The sequence below is a fragment of the Aphelocoma coerulescens genome, chromosome 3 (genome assembly GCF_041296385.1).
Source record: "Aphelocoma coerulescens isolate FSJ_1873_10779 chromosome 3, UR_Acoe_1.0, whole genome shotgun sequence".
Taxonomy (NCBI): domain Eukaryota; kingdom Metazoa; phylum Chordata; class Aves; order Passeriformes; family Corvidae; genus Aphelocoma; species Aphelocoma coerulescens.
The window spans coordinates 60,004,200-60,024,489 of record NC_091016.1 but is presented as its reverse complement, the minus strand read 5'-3'; the positions used below and the strand labels follow the sequence as shown (position 1 = coordinate 60,024,489).

Here is a 20,290-nt window from a genome sequence, read left to right as displayed (position 1 = left end):
TGCCCCACCCTGCCCTGCCTTGCCCTGCCGGGCCGGCCGGCCCGCTCCCGCCCCCTGCGCGGCGCGGGGAGCCCGCGGGCCGGGAGATGTGGCCCCGATGGGCGCCTGGCTGCTGCTGGCGCTGTGGCTGTCGCTGCCGCCGCCGAGCCCCGCGGCGCGCACAGGTGGGTGCCGGCGCTGCCCCCGCCTGTCGCGGTGGGGACGCGCATCCCTCCCCGGGCTGGCGGTGCGGGCCGTGACCCCGCACAGCCGAGCTGTGCTCCTTCAGCCCCGGCCGGCCGGCGCCCGGGAGCCGCGGACCGGAGCAGGGCTCGGGTGCTCCCGTGCCGTCCGCCCTGGACGGCCGTGCATTTGGTGTTCGTGTTTTCGGCTGGAGGAGGAGAACTGGGTATTTCTGTAATGTTGCTTCATCTTTTCTTTTTCTCTGTAATTAAGCTGGAATTAGGTTTTACAAAGCTCTGTGTTGATTTGCTGTCAGCTCTAAGTCGATAGCGTGCTCTTGAGATAGTTCTTGTTATACCCATCGCGATAATTCCCCAAATACCTTTGGTGTTTGTAGTTTTCCCTTCTGTTTGACAGGCATCACCCTCAAGAGTGTAACTGAGCAGTCAAGAGCTAGATTAAAACAAAAGTCAGGGTAGGGTTTTGGCAGAGATACTCAGCCCGCGTGTTAGTGTCCTGAGTGGCTCCAAGTCCCTTCTCCCACCTGTTGGCTGTATCATATGGTGACAGCCACACATCCAAGCACAACAGACAGGGAGCAAAAAAGGTGGCAGCTGGAGTGGGTTGTGGGAGCAGCTCAGAGAGCAGAAGTGTCTCGGCATGGACAAGGATGTTACCCAGTGGGAACGAGCTAATAAACTGTAGCCTGGAATGTGTGTGCAGGGGGGGTCCCCTGCTGCTGTTAAAATCATACACTATTTCCTTTTTTTAATATATCTCCTGTTATAAAACAGAGCAAGGCTTTGGAGGGATTAGCAGATCTTCTAAGAAACCTACTCTGACTTTGTAATTTTGTTCTCTGCTGCAAGTCTTGCCTCCAAAACTCAATGCACAGGGACAGAATCTGCTCCCATTTAACTCCACAGCAAAACTTTCCGATCTTGTGAGAGCTGGAAGGCAGTGAGGAGAGTTCTTCATACCCTGAATGCCTTTGAGTACCACTAAGTACTGTGTCCCAGTTACTCTTTTGACAAACTACTCCAATAGGCATCAGTGATTTTGAGTTGCTTTCAGAGGTACCAATGCCAGCTTCTTTTTAATTAACTGACCACATTATTTTCATCTTATTTAAGTCCGATGGTCATCAGTGCAAGTGTTGTGGAAAATCTGTACAATTGGCATTCAGTTACCCTTTAAAAAAAACTTTAAAATATGTTTACTACTGGTTTTGATTCTGAAGAAAGTTTAGAAAAATGTCAAGGGGGTTATGCTGCTTTTGTCTAGTGGTTGTTCAAGGAAGAAGGGAATCTGTTTGCACATTCCTGAGGTTTTAGCTGGACATGACTTCAGAGTTTTGTTGACAGTCAGCAATACCAGCACGGAAAGGAGAGCTGTGCCTTCCACTGAAGGCTTAGAGCTTCCATTTTTACCTTTTTCAGCGTGAGACCGTAAATGTTAGTTTAATTCATCCTAGAAGTATTTTGCTAATAATGGAAGAAATTATATGAAGTGCAGAACCATCATAGCAGTGCTCATGTGCGTTCTCTGAAGGGAAGTGATAGGTAGAGGAGTTCCTTTTGGGTACTTTGATTCAACAACAGAAACCAGGACCCAAGTGCCATGTAATGCAGTTTTGCAGCAGGACTTTGCACACTCAGATTCTTAGATCTTATGGGATCTGTCCTGTGCCTGTCTCCTTGGGATCTCTTGTCAAGTTCCTTTCTGAACTCCTTAGCAGCAGCATTTAAATGCTAAATTAGAGCTTGACCTTTGCAAAACACCTTTTGTTTTGGCTGTGATGTGTTAGTGGGCATGATTTTATCATTACTGGATTACATCTACTGTTCCAGCAGCTTCTGACTGCATTCTGTTTTCAGGCCCTGCTGTCAATGAACTGTACTTAATAGACTATCTGAGCAAGGATAAAAATTTCACTTGTCACTGCAATTGGGATTTTTATAAATTGGTGTTCCACTCAACCATTTAAAAATCTGTATTGTAGAGCAAATAAAAAAGTGAAGAAAATGTGAAATAAAATGGAAAATTAATTTTTTAACCATCGGGATCAAGAATGTTTAAGCATGTTCCTCTTTACCACATGGAAGAGTTCAGCAATTTTTGTGAGGATGTGAAGGAACAGCCTGAATTTTTTTACGTGGTAGAATATTAATCTATTAACTTACCAAGCTCTATTTTAAATCCTTCTGCTTGCTTTTAGGGGAGGTTTCCCTAACCACATTCTTCTGCAGTTAGAGAAACCTTGAAATCTTTGGCCTGTAGAGTCCAGTCTCTCTCTTGTAGATCCATACAGAAGAAAGAATGCACTGGATACTATGGTATCTATACTATGGTGAGGAAAGGGAAATGAGCCTGAATGCTGTACAGCAAAACTAGAAGCATTTTGATTTATTTAAGGCATATTTTACTATTTTCATTCAGGTAAGGTATGCGATTTTGAAGCAAATCTCAATCATTTCCCTTATTGTATTTTTGTGTATATTGTGACACAGTCTTGGAACTGGATTTTTTTCTGGATGAAGCTGCCCTTGAAGATGTGCTTCATCAGCTCATGTAGTGCCAAGTACAGGTGGTCCAGTGTTAAAAAGCAAAACCCTGAAATGTATATAATGTAGACAGGGTTTTCTCAGTATAAACATTTCAATCTAACAGACCTGCTCAGACTGGGTTGCAGTCCTTGCTGGCATACACCCAGCTTTAGATCCCACTGGAGCTGATATGTGGCTATATCAACTACATTTCATATGATGCAACCTTGAAAGCTTCCCCCTTTTGATGTTTTTTAATAGCAGTGTAAGTTGCTTGTTCTGCACTGACATACCTGATTTAATTTACGTCTTTCATATTCCACTTTATCGTATTTTTACTAATAAATAATAATTTGAGAAGCAGCTTCAGGACTTCCTTTAAGCAAATTTCGATGTGTTTTCTTTCACAGTTACTAGAACTGTACTGGAATGTACAAAACATCTCTTTTGATGTTCTGGGAAATACAGGATAAAAGGCTAGAGATAGGAAAAGCAGTGGGGAAAAATTGTAAAATAGAACGATTTTTTGAACTCTCAGCTTGAAAATTTTGTGCACATAGTATTTTGTATAACGTAGTATATATCTATATACTTTGCAAGATTGAAATGCATGTGTATTGGTGATAATCTGTTTACCAGAGAGGGCATAAAGCTTCAGTAATAAGAATGGAAGTATATAGGGGGGTTGAGCTTGGTGTTTTTACACAGTATTTCCTTGCTCTCCGCTAGCGTGAAGGAAAGAATAAATGTAACATAGAAATAAATAAAAATGGATATTGGCATAAGGAGAATGGATATTGGCAGTATATGAAGAAGGAGTGGCATGTTGATACAGTTGAAAGGTTCATCCCTACCTTCTCATCTCCAGCTTCCAATATCATGCTAGGCTGTTCTGGACCACACTGTGATCTAGCCCTAGTACTCGGCTTTGCTTATGACTCGACAAGTTCGTATTGCCTGTTAAAGAGAAATGGAAATTGTTAAAGGAGGCAGTTCATTCCATAGAGGGACTTCCAACACTCTTGGGATTTGTGATTAAAGGGCAAAACTTAGATGTGCGTTGCAGTTCCTCAGCAAACACTCAGGTTCACCATTGTAGCTGATAACCATTCCTTTCTGGGCCTCTTGTTGTCTAGTGACCTTTATAGTCTTAATTCCAAGACAAGCAAGTGGTTAGGATTACTCAAGTCATTTGTGTGTGTGTGGTTCCTGTTTATGTTTGGTTTTATAGTTTTGGCTTGAACAGATTGATTTCTGCTGATTGAGTTCTCCTCGAGAAATGGTATTGATTATCTGCAAGAAAGAGAGAGAAAAACCACCCTTATGAGCCAGCTGAACAAGAGCTCCCATATTTTAAGAGGCTTGACTTGGTAAGAGCCTGAATTTTGGAACTTAGGACCATCTCTAGATAAAAATTTAAAATTAAATACAGCTCTTCTCTTTGTACTTGTTGTGCCAGTAACTTGGGTATTGTTCAGAGGCACCGGATTTCTGTTCAGTCTCACACCAATGAGGGGGTGCCCCAGGAGTTCTCTGCAGACAGTTCCTTCCCAGAGGCATTGCCTGCGAGAGGTGAGGCATTACAAACTTTCTGGGAGTGTTGGTCCTTCCTCTGAGATCTCGGGTGCAGAAGAAGGTGTTCAACTTCCATCTTCTTAGGATTGCCTTTCCCTCAGAAAGGAAGGCAAGTGCTCATCCCCCATCGATGTTACATTCAGTCTCCTGTCCAAGGCAAAATGTGGATTGAGAATTGTGGATTTCTCTAATTAAAATTGTTTTGACTCCCAAGAAAAGCAAAATCCCTTTTCTAGAAAAGCCATCAGTAGGTCACAGAGCAACGAGCAACATCTATTAGGCAATAAATATAATGCTGCTAGTTCTAACTGGACTGTTGTTGCCTAATAGTTGTTAGTCAGTGCTGAATGATGAAAGCCAAGCCTAATTTTGGCTCAATTTATATGTAAAAAATAGATATTTTATGTAAAGATGGATTAGGAGTGTACCAAAATGTGGTGTATGGCAGTTTGGCTGATAACTGTCACAGAGCGTCATTTTTACAGTATTTCAAATAGAAAGCTTAACTCTTGGATATTTTGGAAAACAAATGTAAGATGTCAGAGGTATTCTAACTAAGCTTGCATTTTCTTGGCTGTTCAATGTGATTGATCTAAGCAGCAATAAATGGGTAATGCTAAACATGTTCTAGGTAGAAAAGAAAATCCTCAACATTAAATGCTGGACAGGCAATTTTCAATATTTCATATAATTTCAAAACATCTGTTTTAAAAAACAGTTATCATGTCATGGCATTGTGTCACCACTGGGCTTTTAAAATTAATGTAGCTCTTTTTGACAAAAAATGGTTTTGCATGCCAAACTTAACAAAACCTCTTTGCATTTTAAATTAAAAAACAAAATAACAAGAACCAAACTGGAACCAAACCAAACCATAAAGCACAAAACACCTCCATCAGATTACAACTCTGAAAGCCTTGAAAGGGCTGTGACTAATTTTAGACAAGCTCACTTTGAATTTCACTCACCTTGTTTGCTTGTTTCAGGCAAGTATTGGTCACTCAGAATTAATAGAAAACATACCTACAGTAACTTTTGCCTGCTGGAGTGCATCAAGCAAATGTGTTTGCAGCGGGGCATGGCGAAGACAGTGGGAGCTCTACTCTTGTACTTGCAAACTTGCAATGCAGTGGGAAGAAAATTCAGTTTGTTTTATTTCATAAAAGTTAGCAAAAAGGAATGGATGTCAGCTGCCATGGTCCTCTCCAGCTCCCTCCTAACAAGCCTTCAATGGACTGGGAAGACTTCCTCCTCCTCTCTGAAGTTGGGTATTTCTGGACTGAGTCTGAAATGTTCTTTGACCAATATTCTCTTTAGAGGTGTTTTTTATAAGTTAGCACATGATTTGGATAAATAACAACAAGGCTTGACATGGAGGAGGAGAGCCTGTCAGGGCAAGCCATAGCTTCAGTCCCACTTCTGTATCTCCTGTTCTTCAGGCTGTATTTCCACTCACACTCTTTGACGAAATTACCTCCTCAGGCTCACCTGTTTCCAATGGCAGCCTGCCCGTTTCTTGAAAAACAAACCCCATGTGCTTCAGTCTCATCCTTCTCCCACCTTTCCCCATCTCTTCCCTCAAGCTTTTCCATCTGCTCCACCACTTGGTTTTCATGCAGCCTTATGCTTCCCTTTCTGTCCCTGTCTTTCTTTCCCATGTGCCCATCTGAACAGGCTGTGTAGGGAGTGACGGGCTCCTCTTGTGGGAGAGCAAAGAGTGTGCTTTGTGGCTAGCTCTAGAGTGCTGTTATGACTTGAACAGGAAATCACCTCTGTGCCCCTCCCCACATTCCCACCAGTGCCGCTCAGGTCAAAGGGTTTCACTAACCTGACTTCATACCCAGCAACACCAGAGTTCCAGCAACCCACCAGGAGAAAGGCAGCTGAGCTGTAATGGCTTCTACGTACCTCTTCTCCTCCTCCTCCTACCGCTCTTTTTTCTCTTCCTCATTATTCAGTCTGCTGAGTTTGAGTCAAAAAGAATCTGCACAGAGAAAAGCTTTCAGGATCACTTAATTTTTAAGAAGTTTACTCATTTACTTAAATTGTTGCTAAGACAATGAGTAAGTCGTAAGTTTGCTAAAGTATATTCTTGGTTTTGCTGGGTTTCCCTTCCTCTGTCTATCTTATGATCTACAATTTTGGCTCAGTCCCCCTGTTTACCACTTGGTGCAGTCCCTCGCATTCCTGCATGGCCAGTGCTGACTTGCCTGAAGCTGGAAATGTGCCAGAAAAACCCCAACCCTCTGCTTGTGAGGGACACTGGACATGATGCTAAATGGACATTTACTCTGAGTATGACAAGTTTTATTTTTATGTTATGCTTAGGCATGTGTTTGAGGGACTCTTTTTCACTGAGAACAACATAATCAAAACAGATGAGCTGGACGAAGAGAAGAGAGAAAAAAATGCCTCAAAAAATAAGAGCAACAGCATAGAAGGAGCAAACGAGATTTCAGAGGAATATGGTTGAAGTCATCCAAAGTTGAACTGTAAGACTAAAGAAAGGGCAGTGGTTTAGAGTGTTCATTTTCAGATGCAGTGTATCCTAGATTGATCCTCATTTGCTTGGTGCTTCACTGGTGGCTCTAAGCTACCAGTGGGAAAAGGTAAATCAGGGACTCTGCCTGTTTGAAAGGCTGTCCGCTCTCTGAGGTGTGTAAGTGGGAGTTCAATGCATGGCCTTGAAGTGGCAGCTGCAAATGCCAAGGCACAGCTGCAGTGATGCCCACAAATTCGGTACCCAGCACAAAGGTTTCGCTTCCATCAGAGGTGCTCCCAAGGGCCACTTCTGTATAAGAAAATACGACCGCAATTGAAGCCAAAGTCTGAGAAGCAGTTCCTCTTTTGAATTCTGAGAGGACTGTAGGGGAGAGTTCTTGGGTTTTACTGCTGTGGGTAGCAAGACTGTTGCAGTAAGTCTCATCTTTCTGTCTTAATGCTTTCCACATCACTCACTGTCTTAAATTTTATCTTACAGTTGTCTAGAGGGTTCTGTGATACTTCTTGCTGTATTTGATTGGATAATTTGGTGTTTGCACCTTTGTGCCATGCCACAGTAAAATATAGCAGATGATCACTCTACTTGAGAGGGCTACAGTAACCAACAGTGATCACACAAGGAGGCACTTGGATACCAATAGGTCAGCTCTCAGTGGGTCCTCTGCCTTCTCCCCACTCCAGAATTTTTGCCACTGCACAGAAAAAATAATCTAAACTTTTCTATATTTCTATATTTTTATGCTTTGTGGCTTCTGGGTTACCCAACTGAAGTGCAAAGCTAAAAAATCTGTTTAGAGCCAGAGGACATGGGTAGTTGCAGCTGTATTTGTTCTGCAGCACTGCCATTAAACACAGTTGTTTGTCACAGAGGCAGGCAGGGGGACCTCCTAGCAGGTAAAAGACATGCACTGAATGGGTAATGGTTGTAACATGGAAAACATGTGTGTTTATCCTTGTGTCTGTATGTATGTGTCTGTGTGTGCATGTAGACAGATAGACAGGGCTATAATCAAAACTGAGCTGTGAACTGTACTGACTTGAGCAAAGCAGGTACTTGGCAGGCAGCTCTATGTGATTCAAACTGACCAGGTTTTTAAACATAGCAGGCGATTTCATAAAGAGAAGATGGAGCACCTGCCATGCAGACTATTACTCATGTGAATAATCTCACTGACGTCAGCGGGGTTTTTCACTCACATGCAAAGGTGTTTTCGGGCTAAGTCATGTCTGTTTTGGGGAGTCTTGCTATAGCTTATTCTAAGATCAGGACTTGGCTGTTCCTTGTGGTGATGAAGTTTGCAAGCCCATATTATTACTTTAATTCCAGTCCAGATGTCAATCATGAAGATGTAAACCATGATATTACTCAAGGTTTGATTTACAGCCTTTCCAAAGACACTAATAAGGGTTCCATTTTTTTCCATGCAATAAATAAATAAAGTGACTTAGTTGTACTGGAAACTGAATGACAGCCATTGCTAGCAATCAATTACGCAGACCTAACCTAGCAAAGCAACGTGTGTGACTGATTTCTGCTCCTAGGCCAGTACAAACTGAAAATGCTCTATGTGACACCCATACCATTAATCCTGAAAAATGGAAATAAAATCAGAATATAGCTGGATGTATTTTGTTTAAAGACAAGAAACTGAAAGACTGAAGACAAGTTAAAAGATTGAAACAAGCAGCTGTTGCATATTCTTGAGCCCTTTCCTGACTGATAACTATGGAACATTCAAGCTCTATGTATGATCTGTTTTCTACACGTGCTTCCTGATACTGCTGATCACCAAATAGACAGGAAGGAATTTATTCTTAACTTTTCCTAGAGATGTAGGGGAGTATGGTCATTTTATTCTTGTTTTACACATGCAGAATTGAGGTAGAACTAACTTGCACGATTTATTGTAAGGGCAGGAGCCCTTTAGTAAAGGGGCAAAACCAGAAGTAAAAACCAAATCTCTGCTTTTGCTTCTCATGGAAAGTTAATGGTCTTGGTCCCTCTGCTCTGTCTTCCAAATCTCAATGAGCTGGGGGTAGGTGGGAGCACAACCAGCAGTGTTGTAATGCTTTAGATCTTGTAAAGATACAGTCTGCGGCTTCTGCATACTGAGATTGGCTCCTCTGCTGCAGTCAGTTTCTGTTTTGAAACTTCATTTACCACAGCAGAAACCACACTGGGAGGAGGGAAATTAAAATTTAAAAAAAATAAAAATGTAAAAAGTCAAAGAGCCAGTTTTACACATTAATAGTTTAAAAATATTTTAATGTAACAGCCAAACGCATGACTCTTGCTACTTTAAAATGCGCTTGAGGAATACAAATGTTTTAAAATAAGGGTGGACAAATGTGGAAAGGTACAGGCAAACAACTCTTCAGAAAATCAAACTGTTTTCTCAGCTTTCCTGGGCAGCTTCATCTTTACATTTGGTTTCTCTTAAAGCAATTGCAAAGGACATTTATTTTGGGGAAATGAAAACCTTTGATTTTCTAGATTCTGTATCTCCCACTTGGAAGCAAGTGTTAGAGTAAGGCAAATTCCGGGAGAATCTGTTTTGCTGTTTTTACATCCCCTGGCACCCTGGAATTTTTATGTTGTTACAACCAAGTCTATAGTTTGAACTCTTACAAGCTGACGGTCATGGGATATTTCTGCGTCCAAGAGTCAAGGAAATGGGACTTTCTACTTTTTGTAAATAGATAAGCTTGCCCTAAGGACTATACCTGACAAAACTTGTTCTCTGACTAGAAAATGCAAGCTACTGAACACTAAGAGCTAGAGATAAAAGAGAGCAACATTAGAAATACCTTCCATAAACAGTGTTGTGATCTGAAGATACAGATGCACACATATAGCACTACAGCATTAATGAGCAGCTAGAGGCTTGGAAGACCCAGAGTTTGCACTGAGACAGTTTAAAGTAATAGGTCTCTATGGAATTGCAAGGAGATTGTTTTAATAATTGTATTGAAGAGAAAAAAGCTTTTACTGTTTGGCTCAAAGACAGATAGGAGCCTGCACACTAATCAGGAAAATGGTGGTGACTTTTGCTTACAAAAGCAGCTATATGTTACATACAGAGGAGGATGAACACTATTGCTCTAGTAATAGTAAAATATACTACAAAACCCCCTAAGGTCTGCTTACGGAAGTAACAGCTCAAGGACTATTCATTTGAACAGGTTCCCACTGCTTGTGTTGATAGATTTTATTTCCCCCTTTCTTTGCCTCATTTTGTTATCTCAAGAACTAGAATTGCATTCCTAGAGGAGGAAATTACAGGGTTTTAAAAAGTCCCGAAAACCCACAGAGTCACTTTTTTCTTCCCTGTTACGCTCTTTTGGCTACCTGCAGTGGGCAGCGGCAGCTTCGGGGCTGGTCTCGGGGTTGCTCCCCCTGGTGCATGGCAGGAGTATCTGGGGCTTGAGCCATAACTTTGCACTTGGGATTCTTCCCCTGGGCCCACAGGCTTCTTTTTGCAAGCAGTTTAGCAGTGCTTCATGACATTTTTGAGATTAGTAGTGGGTATTAGAAAGATGTGAAACTGTGTTCTTAAGATAGCCAGATTTGCCTGTTTATTAATTTCAAAATTTCAATGAACAGCAATTTAGATGTGTGACCTACCAGTAGATGTTTGCTTTTGACTTTCTGGAGAATCAAAAGGGGTCGTCAAATGATACTGGTGCTATTGTGAATCATCCAGTCCAATTCTCCAGATTAAAGTCTTATTTCAGTTTGTAAAGCTGTGTGTGCAGTAGGCTCTATGTGTCTTTTTAAAAAATGCCTGGTTTGTCTTTTAAAAATCCACTCAGCTACAAGATGATTCTAATGAAGTATTAAAGATTTTTTTCTAATTTTCAATGTTAAATTTTTCTTCAATTCAAATACAGTTACAATTTTTTAAAAGTGTGTCTCTTCTAGGCTAAGCTTTCCTAGTTTTAGCTTCCAGTCCCTGAATATTTCCATGCCAGTGCCTGTCATAAATGGCAAAGTCATTTTTGCTAGAGAAAAAACACACTTGTAAAGATGGAATTTGAGACTGCACTAGGTAGGGACACTTGTAAAAAAACTGATTTCCCATAGCCAAGCACATTACACTTTGAATGCTAAAAAAGGTTGAATTTATGGCCTTTTCAAAAATAACTCTCTCTTTTGGCTACGTTGGAAGTGTATGTATTTGCGGATTCTTAGTGCGTGTTGTTCCTTTCTTATTTTCTTTCTCAGGAGAGTTGTATTGTTCTTTGCCCAACCCTAGGAATGTCCATTTTGAGTCTATAAACATGAAGAATGTCCTTCACTGGTCAGCACCAGAAGGCACAGGTGATGGAGTACTCTACAAGGTGAAGTATGCAGTGTAAGTTGGCTTGTTTAACTCCTACTGACTTTATTTTAGCATTTTAAATAACAATTTTAAAAAACCCCAACTTCATGCAAGGTATTGCTGATACAAAGTAAAGAAAGAACTAAAGTGTGAGCTAGACTTAAGCAGTGTGGTTTTTAACTTCTACTTCTGGCACTGTTTACTTCACACCGAGTTAGAAAATGCATAAGGAGATGTTCTTCCTATGAAAGAAGTGTAGGAAACAACATTCTAATACTACGGAAGCTTTCAGAGGCATTTCTTCTAAAATGAGACAGAAGGATGAAGAAGGACTGTGCTGGGGACTGGTATCTGTCCACATACGTCCTCTGTAGACATTTAAATGGATATGGAGATGTAGTATTTAATACGATATTAATAACACCCAGTGTGTCACTGCTCTTTCCTGACAGACCCACTCCCCCAGATTTTTTTTGATCCAGCAAGCCTTTCTAGGAGAAAATCCACTGATGTTATCAAGCATTGTACAAAACCAAGTAATGTGGTTGGAATCAGGTGTTTACATTGTCAAGGTGTGCACCTTAGTAGGGTGTCAAGGAATTTGCGTTGAGAACCAGCCCGCATTTCCTTTGTCCCCGCTGTGTCATTCTGAAGGGCAGTGATAGAAGTTTGGCCTCTAAATAGGTGTAGCACTGTTGTGACAGATGATGCAAAATGCTCCCAATCTTTACCTCTAATATTTACATTTCCCTCAATCTAGGAATATTATCAGAACAGCAAAATGAATGTAGATCTCTGGAAGTTTCTTGTACCTTGAGAGTTACAGAGTGAACGAGAATTATTGTCATGGTTTGGGAACAGTGTTCTCCAATTCAGTAGTTCTGCTAAAAAAACATGGCACCACTCGCTTCCCCTCCACCTCCAGCTGGAAGCACAAAAGGCAAAGATCACAGATGGAGATAAGAACAATTTACTGGAAACAGCAGTGAGATAAGACAAAAAGCAGTGACAGCAGCAATATTAATGATAAAAATGTACAAAAGAGAGAGCACAGAGCTTGACCTGACTGCAGCCATGCCACCCAAACAGCTCCCTCCAGTCTGGACCAATGTTACCACACTGCTCCATCCACCACGTTTGCTGCACTGGAAAGGAACACCTTTCTTCTTGGAATGGAGAGAGAGTCCCTTTCCCATGCCCCCAGCAATGACAAAAGATGGTACGGAATAACACTAAGATTTTGGCCATGCCCACATGGCTCCAGGCTCCATCCACTCATGGCTACTGCAAAAATTCACCCTGTCCTTGGCTTGAATCCAGGACTATTGTGTAGGAGATAAAATGTTCAGAGAGCACTGGCTACACTGACTCTGAAGGGCCAGCTGGTCCATGAAGAGTCTGTAGCCATAGGTATGGCCGTCTTTCACACTGAACACAAAAACACTCGTGCCTCTACCCAGCCCAGAGAGCAAGGCCTTGGGACAGCTTGAAAATGCTGCTGAGTGATCCTGTCTGGCAGTCAGGCAGAAACGGCCACTCGCCCTTACTAATTAGCAGCCAAAGGGGAGTTCTTAATGTGAATTTGAGAAGCAGGAGCTTCTGAGCAAATCCAAGCAGGAGTTTTCCAATGAAATCTTGTTTTTTTCTACTAGTGTATAAGAGCTGGTCAGTACCAAGCATTGTTGGTAGCAGATATATGGCCTTTTTTCAACTGGAAGGGTTTTGAAGTTCATTGTGTTCCAATTGAAGCTTTCTTTGAAACTAGAAAATGAGGCAACAGGCAGGAATGAGTAGTCTCCTGTCATTCATCTTGGAGACCCTGAGCATCATCTGTGTCCATACTTGAGGATGAGTCAGTGACCATTCTGACGGAACTCTTTGTTTCCATGTAAATAGTTATCCTTTCTCTGTTATCGTGTGTGTAGAATTTAAACTAAAGCTGTGGAGACTGAAGTTGGGAGATCTCTGGTCTGCGCAAGCAAAGCTTGACTTAGATTGGTATCAGTAACATCCCACTTAGCTCCATCTGGCTTCTTCTGGTTAGGATCTACTCTAATCTATTTTGCATTAAAAACTTGTGAAAGTCTTGTGCTTCATCTTAGCTGAAGTTGGGATTCCTTGAAATTTCAGATTTCTGCTAAACATGAGAACTGTTTTATTAGCTGTAATAAAGCAGAGAAAATTATATTATGAGGTGACTAATATAATGGAAATAGCTTTTGTAGAGCTCCTTTCTCTTTCTTTTTCAATATAGATACGGTGTTGGCAAATGGATTAGAAAGCCAGAATGCAGGAATATAAACAGAACATGGTGTGACCTCTCCAGTGAGACCTCTGACTATGAAGAACAATACTATGCAAGTGTTAAAGCATTCCTAAATGGGACATGCTCTGACTGGACGGAGACCACACGATTCAACCCTCTAACAGACAGTAAGGAGGGCTGAGCACACAGCCAGACATTCAATGGCCTTGATGTGTAATGTGTGCTCAGACTGCCTGTGCCTTCATAGTGTATGATATTTTAACATGAAGTTACATTTTTTTGCAGTTGTTCCACAGTTATGCTTTTGACAGAAGTAATTGAAATAATAAAATTGGAATTTGGAGAGAGATATATATAGTCTGGTATATACGGAATACTTTGTAATGTTATGGTAAAGCCTTACTCAAGGCAAATAAAAGCTGTGGCACATTCACAGTGTAAATAACTCATTTTGAAAAGTCTTTATTAAACCAATCAGTCAGCATACTCTAGAGCCCAGTATTTCTTATCTGTGCCAGATAATCTAAGAACCTATTGCTAATTCAGCCTATTTTAGTAAATTGAGTTTCAAGGTTGTTTATCCTGTGAAGTCCCAGGAATTCCTTGGCAAAGTTGCAAGTCAGTGTTCACTTTCTCACTATAAAGAACCTCTTAGTTATCTGATCAAACAATTTTTTACCAATATAAGTAAATTATTCAAAGCTCTACTTAAACTCCCCCAAACATTGCAAAAATGTAATATGATCAATTTTTTGAAACTGGTCAAATCAGCCTGCTTCTGCTGAATTTGACTGCTTTTTGTACATGTTCATTTTTCCAGCTAAAATTGATCCACCCATGGTAAGTGTATCTTCTACTGACAAATCTATTTCAATCGTTCTGACTGCTCCTGAGAAGTGGAAGGGAAGTCCTGAGGAAGAATCCGTATCTCTGCTTCAGGTGTATCCTGGCCTACAGTACAACGTGTCTGTCCTCAACAAAAAAACAAGGAAGCGGGTAAGCTTTGACAAGGCTGAATGTTGAATGCATTTGGAAAAAAAGGATGCAGCTGGCAGCTCTTAAAGTATCATTAATCTTTCTAGAAAATGTGTATGCTTTTGACCTTTCTGTAGCTGAGGAGTTAAAGGGGAGAAAATATTTTTTTAATGTCTTCCAGTGGTTCTTCTCCATCAACAACAACACCTTGGTTGTGCCCTGGTTAGAACCTGGAACAGCTTATTGTGTCAGTGCACAGATACACGTCACCACACCAGTTTTGGACAGCAGCTTTTCCAAAGAACATTGCATTGCTACACTGAAAGGTATGTGTAAGGTGGCAAATTAAGAAAAAGAAGATGCAAGTTAGAAAAAATAATGGTGATTGAATTTGTGAGTTTTTTATGTATCCATTTTGAGAGTGATAATTAGCATGGTTTCTTCCTCCTCTGTGCACTTGTACCAATGAAAAAAATGATTGCCTCTAATAACACATAGCTGGGACTGTCTGGAAGGTACATCAGTACCTCTGAAGAAAAGTATCTGCATTCTTGGAGTTTTAGTGCATGAAGAATGCTTTTTTTCCTTGAATGAGATTTGGGAGTGGCAGACCTGGGTCAATCTGAAGTTAGCAGCAGGAGAACCTAAGGGAGGGGTTGTTGCTTCTTTTTACAATATAATTCATAATTTAGACAATAATAAACATTGTCCTGTAGCTCAAATATATATTTTTTTTTTTCCTGCAAATTCCTTGTTTATCTAAAACATCTGCATTCAGTATCCAAAAGACAGTGTGGTGAATGCACATATTACTGTCTACATACATGAAAAAGTTGCCCATTGCAATGAAAACTTTTGTTTTATTAACAGATAAAACAGAAGACGAGACTATAACAATCACATTTGGATATGTTATGCCTACCATGCTGGCTCTCCTTTTTATTTCTGTGATATGCTATTGTGTGCACAAGTATATTCACATCCACAAACAAAAACATCCAACAAACCTGGTAAGTGTCTTCTGTTGCAGGAGGTCACTGCCAGCCTTGGCACTCACAGCAGAGCTGTGTGTTTTCCAGGGCTCCAAGCAGTCTTGGAGGAAACCATGGCTAGCTCCAAATAAAAGCTCTAGTTGCCACTGAGATCAAGAGAAGAAAACCACATTGAGGGTTATTAAATGCAAGATAAACAGAATAATAACTCAAGTTTGCAATGATCAGAACAGAGCTGTTGGTTTGGGAAGAGTCACTGCCTTAAGCAAGGTCTGGGGTGTACTAGGCAAGGTCTGTCAGGATGTCAAACTCCATAAATTTATCTAAGATGAAGCACTGTGTAAATTCAGTTGGAAAAAAGTTATTAATTTGTTGAATTCAGAAACAAGAAGGGAAGACAATTAAGCAGTATGGAAACACCATGATGCTTTCTTGGACTATTACTGGGTGTTACCAGATTTTTCCACTTAATTGTGATTGTTACGGATTTATCACGTGTTTCATACAGATAATTTAACCTGGATTTCAAGAATACTTAGAAATACTGTACCATTGCCTAGCACCCAAAAATGTATAGACAAACACATGCTGTTATTTAGACAGCCCAAATGCACTTTCTGCAAAAAATGTTCTCAAATTTCTTAGTGCTGCAAAGTTTGTTGATTTTTAGAAAGAACACATAAAATCTATGAAATGTTACTGGTTTCCAGCTCATGAGGTCAACAGAACTTTCTCACAGGTATCTTTAAGTAAGTTGCTCAACCATAGGCATGCAGTTATAATAATGAATGAAGACTTCAATGTTAATCCAATCTGCGTGACACCGTGGGATGGGAGATACAAGGGAGTTGGTTTCAACATGCTGATCTTGCTGAAGAAGATCAGAGCAGTGCAGGAGTGACAGGAGAAGTCTTCACAGGTGGACTGTGGGTTCAGAAAGGCTCAGAAGGAGTGGAGCAGCTGCTGCTGCAGTGTGTTCAGATGTGCATGGAAACATCTTCTGCACTTGATGAGGCACTGCTTTTATTACAGAGCTGTGGAATTACAGAGTGGTTTGGGTTGGTAGGGGCCTTCAAAGGTGTCTAGTTCAACCACTCTGGCATGGGCAAGGACACCTGCCACTAGATCAGGTTACTTAAAGCTCCATCCGACCTGACTTTGAGCACTTGCAGTTATGGGGCATCCACAGCTTCTTGGGAAACCTATTCCAGTGCCTCACCACACTCACAGTAAAGAATTTATTCCTTAAATCCAGTCTAAATGAACCCTCTTTCATTTTAAAACTATTGTCCCTTGTCACTACAGGCCCTTGTAAAAAGTCTGTCTCTGTCTTACTCTATACGCTTTATCCCTTGGATGCAGGGCATGGTATGGGGAGGTAGCTCGGTCTCCTGGGGAGCTAAAAGGACAGAACTCTTTAAAGTCCAAGAGCATGAAGGGCTACCTAGTGAAAAATTCCCACTCAGTAGCAGACTTAACTCCTGGAGTTTTTTCTCTAGTAAAGATGTAATGTCAATGTTGGGAATTTTTTTTATGTTCATTGCACTTTTTAATGACCATCTTGGAGCTTCGATTTTATTTCTCCACCTCTGGAGTCAGTCAATGTTAAGATAATGAATGAATATTGAGCTGATATTTTAATGATGCTCTGGATTTCCCAACATACAGACTATTCCACTTGTGCACCCTGTGTGGCTGGGGGGACGTGGAATAAGCCGTTTGTTTTGGTCCAGCACTTCTGTCCTGCGGGACCTTTCAGACTACTTGGTACATCAGTTAATGGTCTTAGTCTTCCATTCAAGCTTGAAAACACTGAAATGCGGCTTCTGGTTGTTTTTCCTGCTCACTCCACCAGTGCCCACACGCTCCTGTCATTTCAGGAAGATCCCTATTGTTTAATTTGATGATTTTGAAAAGAGTCACCTGTGGCAGACTGCACAGTGCAGGCTCTGTAGTCGGTGCTTCAGCCTGATGTGTAGCTTCCTCTCTGAAAGGAGACCTGCTATTAATTTATTCTCTGTAAGCCATACATTAACATGTTACCTCACACCTCTTGTGGGAACTGGTTGTGACTACCATTTTCTCTTCACTGGTTAAAAGGAGTGGAATATTTCCGGTAATTTTTGATCTGAGAAGACGACTGGTTTTTTTTCCAAAGTCACATGAGTTTATGCTGGTGGAAACAAAACCCATATTTGACAGAATGGTTCTAACCAATATTTTGACATGGGGAAGGTGAGGAAAGGGATATTAAAACTGGTCATAATACAGTTTTACTTTAGATAGAATTAAAAAAGGGAGCATGTTGACACTCCTGAGTGTTTATGTGATGAACTTTCTTCTTCCCTAAATTGAAATAGTCTCCTAATAAGGTCGAACATAGCCTTATATTTTAAGAATATAAGATGGTATAAGAAGCAGCAAGATGGTATTTTTATTATACTTCACTCAAAGTATTTCTTACTTTCCAGGTATGGCAGTACACTGACAAATGCAAGGAACGGGTTTTCATACCAAGTGAAAAAATAGTTCTCAACCTTATCACTGTTAATGGGGATGACTGTAAGGAATCCAACCGTCTATCAGAAAGGAAAAGTCCCCAATACTACACTGTTTACAGTGCCACTGAAGGGAAGGATTTGCCTTCTAAACAAGTGCTGAAAGCAAAATATTTGCTTGGTATTTCACATGAAGAGATTTCACTGAAAGAAGATACTTTAGTGGAAGGGGACCAGACTGGACACTGGACATCTCATGGCCAGTCTGGAACACAGAATACTTGGAAAGATAAAAATCCAGGGGTAGTAGAGTATGAACATGATGTAAGGCCTGAAGGATTCACTCCTGGTCAGAAACTAGACGAGAAATGTTCTGCCCCCGGGGGACTACAGGGTGAGCCACAGATTGCTTTGGGGGACTTGGCTGGTATGGAAATAGGACAGCCATATTCCCCCCAACTGGAGATAAGGGTAGCAGACCTTTGTTTGGGACAGAAAACAGAGGAACTTAGTTTGCAGGTGGTTGATGCAGCAGATGAATTGCCAGGTGAGACCCATATCAACTTGATGGACCTGGATACTGAAACATCTGGGCAGACATCCTATCATCTGCTGAAAGAAATCACACAGGGCCTCACAGAGAAAGAAGGTGTGCAGACCACATTAGTTGATTGGGATCCTCACAGTGGAAGACTGTATATTCCTACCTTTTCCAGTGTTGAAAATCAGGTGTGTGGAGGAGTATTCAAGTGTGATGATCCTGACAAAGAAGGAATTTTGCTCAGACTGTATGAGAAAGAGGTATCTGGTGAATCATCTGGGGACCAAAAAATGTATCTCCTGCGGTTCAAGGAACAATGGGGACTTCACATAGAAATGGAAGACTGAAAAGTAATTTTCTAAAATACTCAAAAATGCAAAATCTTGTTTATTTTGCTAAAGAGAGTGATGGGCTCAGGGGAACAGACACATCTTAATATGCTGAAATTTTTGGAACCATCTCAGTCGAACAGTTTATTCATTATGTGTTTTTTATAACGGTTTCCAGATGTGATATAAATGATTTTGACATCAATCATAAACCTCTTGTGCAAAATATGATTGTTGTGAGGCTATATTCTTTTTTTAAAAATGAAATAATTTTAAAATAAAGAAGTAAAAAGAAAAAATATTTTAAAATAAATATTTTTACAGATGATGCTTCCACCTTGCAATTCCTGCAAAAACAAATTACCAGCATTTAAAGGCACTTATTTTTAGAGGAAAAAAACCAAACAAACCAAAAATATTGGAAAAATTGTAGGACAAAGGGGTTTGGTGAAATGCCTGTAATCTTACTGGCTGGACCATGCCTTGTCCTGCCTCAGACAGCAGGCAGCAGAGCATCTGTCTGGCTCTGCCCTGCAAGTGTCTGTTCCTCTCCGATGACTTCAATGGCAGTGTGGCAGGGCCAGCTCAGAGGGAGAGGTCTGCCCCAGCCACTTCATTGCTTCAGACACTCCACACCTGCTGGGGCACACCAAGAAAGGCTTCCTGCGGGCTTGCTTTTATTGCCTGATGTCCTGACCAGCACTCCTGATGCAAGTTCACTTTGTCTTCATGTCGTGTGACATTTAGGATAGCAAAATTACAGGACATTCTAGAAATGACTTAGTAGGGCAGATGGCATTTTCCTTTTCAAAACTTGTCACTTTTTCACTTACTGAATCTTTATTTTTCCTCCCAGTACACAAAAAAACCTCACAGTAATGATTTGTTTGGTTTTGCAGAGGATAAGCAAAAGAAGAAAAAAAAATCTGTTTTTAAATTTGTACCTTCCAAACTAGTACATGGTTAGGTGTTTTTTTAATGAAAGACCTTTACCTAAATGTTTTCTCTCAGCAGTTGTTGTTGCATGAGCTTGGCCTTGGCATTCTCTGTGACTGTTCATCCTCTGAATTTTTCAATTGTAGTCGTAGACTTTAAAACCAGAAATTACATTAGAATATTTCTAATTTTTCTAATTTCAGCATTACAATACGCTGATGACTCCTTATCAGGAGTAAAAAACTGTCCTCAGCTGCTTTTATAATAAAGGTATAGTGTTACGTGTAGCTTACATAAACACCTTTGTGCATCAGGAGGATTACAGAGGAGAATTATAGCTTAGTGTGAAAGAAGAAAATAGTTGAAAGATGTGAATTTTTTTGCTCCAAAAAAAATCAGTCATCCAAAATCTTTCTCAGTATTTCCTAAAGATTTCTTAACTATCTTCTTTATCCATGATCTTTTGCAATGTGGGGCCTCTAACTCATAGGTAGGAAACAATATTTACTTTTTTTCCAGTAGTCCATTAAAAATTACCCAGTTACTGCTGCCCTAAGACCAATCACTTGAGTTCTTACATATGGACAGATATGGATGGTTCAGCTCTGTAAATACTTTGGTATAGGTCAACCAGCATTCCTTGAAG

The 20,290-nt window shown here is 40.7% G+C and overlaps 1 protein-coding gene across 6 annotated transcripts; it reads left to right on the top strand.

The window, feature by feature from the left end:
- The first annotated feature begins 65 nt into the window (after nt 1-65).
- On the top strand, nt 66-19,009 carry IL20RA (interleukin 20 receptor subunit alpha). 6 transcript variants are annotated; one of them, XM_069008529.1, is made up of 8 exons: nt 66-164; nt 11,011-11,140; nt 13,362-13,540; nt 14,194-14,213; nt 14,313-14,369; nt 14,530-14,674; nt 15,219-15,358; nt 17,812-19,009. In XM_069008529.1, the coding sequence occupies exons 1-8, from the start codon at nt 98-100 to the stop codon at nt 18,724-18,726; spliced, it is 1,653 nt and encodes a 550-aa protein (XP_068864630.1). In that variant the 5' UTR covers nt 66-97; the 3' UTR covers nt 18,727-19,009. The 6 variants fall into 6 exon arrangements, with proteins under 6 accessions (XP_068864630.1, XP_068864629.1, XP_068864633.1 ...); XM_069008528.1 differs by having other exon boundaries at nt 14,194-14,369; XM_069008532.1 differs by having other exon boundaries at nt 80-164; nt 11,042-11,126; nt 14,194-14,369.
- The last annotated feature ends 1,281 nt before the right edge of the window (nt 19,010-20,290 follow it).